The following is an 8,842-nucleotide window of genomic DNA, read 5'->3' on the forward strand; positions in this document are numbered from 1 at the left end:
TAGTCTTGAACAAATTCAGGAAGTTCTCAGGTATATCCTGAGTTCTTTTTCCCCAATAACTTTTGACAATATATAAATCATAATACTACTCAGTTTTACAAATTGTGATGAGATTTCTATTGCCTGACTGGATGCAGTACATTTATGTGCAGTGTGGCTGTAAATCTCCGTACACTCTGTAAATGCATAAGTTTATTTGAATGCAAATTTCATTGCTGAAAATTCACACCTTTGTTATGAATTTCGTAGTTCACTTTGGAAATCCAATCAATTAGCCATGATATTTACGCTCGTTAAGCTTATTTGGTGGAATTATTTATAAAAATTGAGCTTGGCGAGGTAGATTTGCTTAGTAATTCAAGCAAATATTTGGAGGATTATTTTGTCACTTTCCCTAGCTCTCAGTGATGAGATAGAGGAATAAAACTTTCTCCTGACATAGTCAGCTTTTCCCAAAAGAGAATCAGTGTCAGCTAGGGACCAATGCCTCACCTTCTCTTAGATGCCTGACATCAAAACATTTGGTCAGCAGTCCTCTAAGAATAAACCCAAACTAGATACCTTTCACCTTGTGCTCTCTGATTAATTTACTTATTTGAATGAACATTATATTAAGTTACCCAAATGTACTCTCACATAGTCCTTAGGTAAGAATCTTAGTGAAATCCCACAGATGGACAAACGGAGGCAATGTTTGATGTGATGTGACACAGCAAATCACATGGCAAGGCCGCTAATAGCACAGAGAGATTCTAGGTTTGAGGGCTTTGCTTTAACAGTCAGATGAACTTATTTTCATTTTGCGAGCAAGACCAAATTTAGAAGTTCTGTCCCCTCTGAGCTCCTTCAGGGCTGCCACGGGAGATCTCCAGGGCTACGGTGAGGGTCACCAATACCCCTGAGCCCTCTATTTCTCCATCAGAAGTCTCTCTGCACTCTTTGGAAGTTTATGGTGAATGGCAAGGAGCCAGCCCCCACGGGCATGGGATGGAGGTGGCTTGTTCTCAAGTGTTTAAAAGTCTGACAAACTGTTTGCAGTTCTAGCAGGGATCAGCACATTTCTAGAATTAAAACCAACATCTTGGATAGCAAAAATGCCCTGAACAAGGACTCTTTCTTCAACCCAATGCACAAGGGACCTTTCTTTAGTAAGCTATAAAATTACTTACTATAAATCAATTATTTTTGTACTGATTTATTAGCTGCTCTCCAGCTGTTCAGATTGACACGTAAAAAAAAATTCCTGGATGGTCCTACTCAAATTTTCAAAAGCATTTTCTCTGGAGTACTGTTGGTCCAACCTCATTATAGTCATCCCTGGTAACCCACATATTCCTAAACATTCTTAAGCTGGCGAGGATGGAAGCACCAACCCACATGGAGTACCTCTGATCTTGTGGTGAAATGATCTTGACACGAGTTGTGTTGGGAACTCCTGTCTGGAGTTCTTTCAGAAGCCTCTCCTTGAAATCTTGGAAAAAAATTCAATGCGCCCGATGACAGCACGTTCCTTAGGATGTCAGACTGAATATGTTCATGACACTTGGTGATGCTCTGGAGGATCATCCTCCCAAACCCTGGTGCTGCGATTTCTGCCTCTGTGGGCACAAAAAGTGCTTCAGGAGCTCGGAACAGCTGGCCTCCTGCCTTAGCAGTCCTTGTGTTAGGGAGAAATGTACTTGCACAGAAGTTTTTCAGGCTTTTCCTGCGTATTTTGGCTAGGACCTAAAGCAACATAGCACAGCTTCTCCTTCCTATCCCCAACAATTTCTCCCTCTGCTGTGCTTACGAAGGAGTGCCTGGTCTCCAAGAGGAGCCTAGCAAGGTATTTGGTTTCCCCTCCACCTGCAAAATCCAGCCTGGTAATGCCAGGTAGCAGGCAACAGCCTTTGTAGACGGGGACTGTGTCGGTGACACCATTGCCACTGTCTGGCACCAGTCCGGTTGTCAGGGCACAGGCATACAGGGCTGTTAGCGCCTGCAGAGACACGAAAAGGGCAGGCACCTGGAAGCTTTCGAACATGGTCTCATTCATTTCTTCTCAGCGGGACAAAGGATTGAGAGGGGTCTCAGTCAGCAGTGCTGGCCTCTCACTCAGTTTCATTTTGAGTTCTTGTTTGTATAGGCATCTCCAACTCTTCTCCATGTCATCCCAGGATGTAACTACCTCATTTTCCATTGGGTAAGTAAAAGATAAAATGTCCCTTTTCAACTGGGCTTCTTCCCCAATATAGCAATCCTTATGACTCACCCCAAACATGACAAGTTTGAATTTGGGATATCCCACAACAGTAGAAATAACCAAATGGCGTGCCTGTTCCCCTGACAGACCAGCCTTACAGTGTCAGGCGCTGTCGAAAATCACCACTTGGGTTCCTGCCGTCGCCGTGTCAGACGTCCTGTGCAGGATGGTGCTGTCCCTGGCAGTGGCTGCTGGCACAGAGCATCGGTGAAACAGTCTAGATCCCCTAGTTGCAAATAAGCACCGCTCCACCGAGCTTGCAGTCCTCCACAGCTGCACCGGCAACGCTGCTTCCTCCAGGGAGCCGGCAGTGTGGAGCTTTTTGATTCAGGACTAGTACTTGGAAGTGAAATTGGGTGTTCTTACTTCCCAGATAAATTACAGCACAGAATCAATGGATTTTTTCAGACCCTCAGGCACAGAGGAGGGTCAGTTACAGTAATTGCATTTGCATTGATTTATATTTGGATTCTGTTTGGGGTTTTGCTAGGCTTCTAAAGGAAACATTTTCATGAGGTCAAAAATAAAGTGAGAGCTAGTTTTAGAATACAAACCCCAGATATCTCAAAGGCCTTAAAGGGAAGAATCTCCCAGCAGAGGAGGTGTGCTACTCCCCATATGACTCCAAGGCAGGCTGTGAGTCAGTTAAGGAGTTACTGCATCCCTGTGATATGTGCACACCTGTAAACTCTGCGGAGGGGAAGAGGAAGGGGAAGGGGAAGTGAGATGATAAACAACAAGGTCCTCGTTGCCAATGTTTTTAATGTTTTATTTTCATACAGGCTCTGTCAGCCAATAAATGCACAGACAGCTATAGCATGTTTTAGGTCAGTCAACTCTCAGCAGAGTTTTTTGTTCATGTGTTGCTGTACCAAGCCATTCTCTTGGTCTGATGTTCTCCTTAAAAGCATTTCTGGTGAATGACAACTGCCCCGAAATCCTTGTAATCGTTCACGGTGACCCACATTTATTTGAAAGATGTCAGGCAGGCGAGGATGGAGGCCCCAATCCACGCACAGTATTTTCTCTCAGGGGGTGCAACGATCCTCGCAGACATGCTAGCAGGCACTTGGAGCCTCATCTCCTTCAGGATCCGCTATTCCAGGCCAGGGAATAGCGTGGACCCACCTGAGAGCAGGATGTTGCCATAAAGATTCCTGCGCATGTCAAAGTCACACTTCATGATGCTGTTGAAGATTATTTTGTGCACAGCAGGAGGTTCAACTCCAATATTTGCAGGCACGAAGAGGGTCTCTGGTGCATGGAAGAGCTGGTTGCCTATCTGGATGATGTTGTTGTCACGCAATCTGTATTCTTTCATGATTTCTTCTGGCTTTGCTATCATTTCTTGGATGGGATCTGAAGCTACATAGCACAAATTTTCTTTGATATCTCTTACAATTTCCCTTTCAGTTGTGCTAACAAAAGTGTGTCCACTCTCCAAAAGAAGCTTCATCAAATATTCGGTGATATCCCGGCCAGCAACATCCAGCCTGGAGACTGCATGGGGTAAACAGTATCCTTCATATATGGGAACAGTGTGGGTAACACCATCCCAGCTGTCCATGACTATTCCAGTAATATGGGCCGATGCAGAGAGTGTCAGAATTGCCTGGACTGCGATGTACACAGCTGGCACCACGAAGCCTTGAAACATGAGCACTGTCACTTTTTCCCATTTCTGCAGAGGACTGAGGAGGGCTTCAGTCAGCAGCACTGGCCTTTCACTGGCTTTCATTCTTAGCTCATAGTCATAGATGTGTCTCCAGATTCTTTCCATATCATCCCAGCATGTAACTATAACACGGTCAATTAGATGATTCAAAGACAGGACCCCTCTTTTGGACTGACCTTCTCCTCCAATGTAACATTCTTTCTGTCCAGCTCCCAGCATTGTAGCTTTGACTTTTGAGTGACCAACAATTGCTGTAAAAACAGACCTTGGGCCACTGTCACCTGCGATAGCCACGTTGGATAACCCAGAGCCATTGTCAAAGATTACAGCCAGGACATCCTAAACATTGGGGTCAAACATTCTTCGCAGACTTGATGGTTCCCCAGAGTGGTGCCCCAGGACTCTGCCCATTCCCATTTTACGGGCTGCTCACCGTTGCTAGGGAAGTCTCCTTGGGGATGCACAGCTTGCCGTTGCCAACCTGTCTGCCCCCAACCACCTCAAAATGGCCAGTGATAACAATAATACATTTTCCCAGCAAGTTACCTGATCCCTGGCATTTCCCTGGGTACGGCCAGAGTAGCTTCACCATGACTCTAGTCAGAGGACTATCAATTCACTGTGTCTGATGCACAGGTCATGGACAACAAAAGTATCCCTGTAATGAGCCTGAGAGCATCTTTTTCCTCAGGATAGAAAAGCATGTATTGCAAAATGCATGACAACAATTACATTTTTTCATACGTGCCTCTGGCTTAGCTAAGACTCTTAGCTTAGACTAAATATTGCCAAGAGTTGGTGAAGATTAGGACAATTTTGCCTCCTTGCAAGTATTAACTGAATCACCAGTTTGCTTTTCTGAATAATGTCTGCACTGGGTGCAGCCTTTTTTCAACTGAATCCTTTCTGATCATTTATAGGAAACTCCTAAAAATATTTTAAAATAGTTAGAACTATAACACTGATTATGGCATTCTGGAATATTTTTCCCTGTCCTTGTTACTTAATTTAAAGAATATTTTTTGGTAAATTCGCAAAAGTGAAACAATAATTTCTGCCTCTTGCGGGTTTAAAACACACTGACAGCTTTAAACAATGCTTATAATACCTTCCAGTGCAAAGAAATTCCTTCTCGTAATGAATCTATATCCTAGGCTGCTGACAAGCTGACCTGCCTGCAAATAAACAGATGTGCAGATGTCTTCCTTCCATGCTTCCCTTTTCCATTCAGCACTTTGCTCAGAAGAACAAACTCTTCTTTGGAAGTCTGTTCAAAAAGGATTAAAAATATCCTAGATCTTCACAACCGATCCCCATTTCACATCTAATCATTGGGTTTTTTTTTTAAATTTTGCTTTGGGAGAAGATTTCCCAAAGAAGGAAATTTCTATAGCTTTGAATCCAATCAGATCTGACAATCCAAATCCATTTACAGAGAAAATTTCCTTAAAAAAAAAATAAATTCACTATATAACTTCAGTTTGAATCCTTGGCTGCCAGAGTTTAATTGCTTCTCCTTGTGGCTCTAAATCCAGGGCAGCTTCAAAGCAAGGGTGGCTTCTATTAAATTTAATTACTTTTTCCTGCAGCTCACATGGCAAAGGTGCCAGCTACTAAATGAAGGTGGTTATGAATCAGAGGCAGATTCCAAACAAAGATATATATTAAACAGAAATTTTAAGTGTAAGCAAATGACCTCCTTGTACAGAGATGTTTATACCCCAGATGAACTCCTAAAATAAAAAGCCGTCTAACAAGGGATCAGCTCTGTGTATGTTATTTCCATTCTGCTTAGATTCCAGACATGTTTGTGTTAAAAGCCACTCTATCCATTTTAGCAATTTCTCTAATCCTCTTAATATTTGTGTACATATATTTCAGTGTGTGGCACACTTGTTTTCATGCATGCTTCTATATTAATGTCAACAGGTGTCTTAATCGTTTAAGAGGTTGTTATATGCATCACACTAGAAGCCCCATTTAATCCTGCGTGGTCTGCATGCAGCTTACAGCAAAGCACTCCGTTTTGAACATGATGTCGAGTATTAAAACAACGGAATATTGACTGGGATGATTAAATGGCAGTTGAACCTAGATGCAGGAATGCTCATCTGTTCCCTCATATTGGTTCTGCCATAAATCACCTTAAAAAGGGCATGTATGAATTAATTTTGTTACTATAAGATTTGTAATAAGTGAAATTACGGTTTGAGTTTAGCTGAAGTACTGTAAATTGAACTCATAGAAGGGACAATATGAGACATTAACATTTTCTGGTGCTCACCTGGTGGTATAGCTTACGCTGATATGACAAGATCTCATTCAGGAATGGAAAGAGAGCTCATTTTCTGAGAGCCAGTCTGTCTTTGGCCTTTGACGTTTGCCAGGGGCTTCCAGCTGTGGAGAGGCACATGAGGGACAGGACTGAGACAGGCAAATCCGTTCCACACGAGCTTCTAATGTCTTGACTGGAGGGTATCCACTGTTTGTCACCTCTTCATGGGATGGAATATGAACTTGAAGCTGAGATAATAACGTAATAACGTAATTCCCACAACATACCAGACATAAACGAGCTCTGTCCCACAGACATTGGGTTGTAAAAATGCGTAGATATTTAAACACGTTGTTTACAGGCCAGTCTCGCTTGCTTTATGTCAGTGCTGAGCACACATTTTCACTTACCAGCTTACGCATGTCTTTTTGCTCTACTGACTGTGTCGCCTGCACAGAGTGATCCCCCCAGGTAAGCCAGGGCTTCTCCTTTCTCCGTCCTCTGTCCAAATACTTCTGGACACAAACATGTAACTCAGGGCAGATTCGGAGTGAATCAGGCCAGGCTGGAAAGCACCTAGAAAAGAGTCAGGAGCTGTGGAAGGTCTGACTTTACCTGGGGTAAAACCAGAGGGAAAAGGATCGGCTAACTCAGTCTGTATGCCCACATAAACCCCAAGGGCCTGACTAATGCGTAACATCTGTAGCAGCAGGGATAAATGTCTTTCCACATATAGAAAGCGTTACCAAAAGGAGAGACAAGTAGGACCAGACACTGAGGGAGAGATGCTTCTCTCCATGCCTTTCTACACCAGATTATTTTGATATCTTACCCATTTTTCCTTTGCATTTATGCGGGTCTTGTCATCCTCAGCTGACTGTTTTCTGGATGCAACCTCATTCCGAACAGGCACAGTACAGGACAGCAGTTGAGGCAATGAGATTACAGTACACTGAATACAGGTGAAATCCCAGAAATAATAATGCTTCATTAGAGAATCCTTTAATGAAACCCATGGAATCCTGATTTTTTCTCTTTCACAGAAAAAGGGGACAATTGCAAGGAATTTGTTCATTCCCCAAACTCATTCCACTGGGAGTCTTTCTCAGTTTCCTACAGGCAACTGATTTTGCTGGCTAACACAATTATTAGGAACTCTCAGACATGCAGCTCCAAGGAAGACCTGCTTTATCCCTCAAAAACTTGACAGGCATTTGATGAATTGGCATTAATTTCTCTATAACATAACTTAGCTTTCTTAGTCAAGATACATCTGTCACCTTATTGGGGCACATCACTCCTCAAACTTTGTTTACAACTCTCCCCAAAATACTGATTATCTTCTTGGCTTACAGTTTCCTCTTTGCCTTCTTTGGATGGTGAGGACAGATATCGGGCTGTTGGCTAAAAGAGAGCTCTGTGACAGTGGCTCTGTCAACGGGATGATCACTGCAGCTTTCCAAGTGGATTTTAAGCTGGAACTTTTGATTGCTGTGAAGCAATGCATTAAATACATCAAAAAGGTGAAAAGAAGAAAAAACAAGAGGCTGGCATGTGGTGGACATGAGTCGCAAGGCAGAGAGTAGTGTAAACAGAAGTATACTGCCTTTTTACGTACAGTAGTAATTTAGCACTTTCTGGGATATCCCAGAAACACACCAAAGGATTTATTAAAGTGCTAAAGCTTAAGTGTTAGAAGTCTCTGCTTTTACAGCTGAAAGATCAAAGTTATAGAACCATCTCCCTGGAGCATGCATATGAATTGTGTAACAAATAGGACTGCATTTATGGAAGGAATCCAAATGCATCAGAAATAAATATTACAAGAGAAAAACGTGAGGGAAAGAAGGTATTTCAACCCAGTGGAAGTTTGAATGAGGAAGGACAAAAATCTTCTGTTCGGAATACCACCACTGAAATCATATGCGGGGAAGACAGAATGGAGGCCGCTCAGCCTTCTCCATGCCCTAAAAACCTGGACTGGCAGTTCCCAGTGCATGGAAGAATCATGCACATCAAATGCTGCGGCGATGATAGATGCCTTTACCAAGTCAGCCTGTCAGCACCTGAGTGACAACACTTTCTCTGTGCCACAAGTCATTCTGGTACAGATAAAAACTGAATTTATTATTTGTATGGAGATAGTGCCTGGAAATCAGCCGGGCTTTCCCAGGGACGGTAGAAACAAACAGCAAAGGGCAGGCCCTGCCTAAAAGAATTCAGTCTGGGAAGAGAGACTGTCCTGATCTGGTTAAAACAGGACTGAGACCTAACATGTGGGTGAGACAAACATGCAGGTTAGGGTGGAAGGCAAGGGAGACAGTGTGAAAAAAATCAGGGGCTGAGAGCAGTTCTTAGCCAGCAAGAAGCAATAATCACCATCACAGATGCTTAGCTCTAACAACTTGACAAGATCCCTTTCTTCACATAGGAGCTGCGTCTGACTGCTCCCATACTTGTTTCCATCTAAAATCCCCATTTTGCAATGTCTTCGTGACACTCCAAACATCCACAAAGCTCTTTGAAGTTGAATTTTAATGTGTTTATTGACAGCAGTTATAATATTTCAAAACACATGGGCTACAAATTGTTACCATGCACTCCTAGTGTTTACAGTAATCCCCATATTAAAACAAACTCAGCCTTTCCT

General features: G+C 42.9%; 1 protein-coding gene and 1 pseudogene across 1 annotated transcript; both read right to left on the reverse strand.

The window, feature by feature from the left end:
• Positions 1-1,663: 1,663 nt before the first annotated feature.
• On the reverse strand, positions 1,664-2,362 carry LOC104158815 (actin-2-like). Its single transcript, XM_009696564.1, is given in 1 exon segment — positions 1,664-2,362. A coding segment is annotated over 1 exon segment (597 nt). The 5' UTR covers positions 2,261-2,362.
• A 781-nt stretch (positions 2,363-3,143) lies between these two features.
• On the reverse strand, positions 3,144-7,487 carry LOC104158814 (annotated as a pseudogene).
• Between the last annotated feature and the right edge of the window lie 1,355 nt (positions 7,488-8,842).

The sequence above is a fragment of the Cariama cristata genome, unplaced genomic scaffold (assembly GCF_000690535.1).
Source record: "Cariama cristata isolate BGI_N322 unplaced genomic scaffold, ASM69053v1 scaffold21923, whole genome shotgun sequence".
In the NCBI taxonomy this organism is placed as follows: Eukaryota; Metazoa; Chordata; class Aves; order Cariamiformes; family Cariamidae; genus Cariama; species Cariama cristata.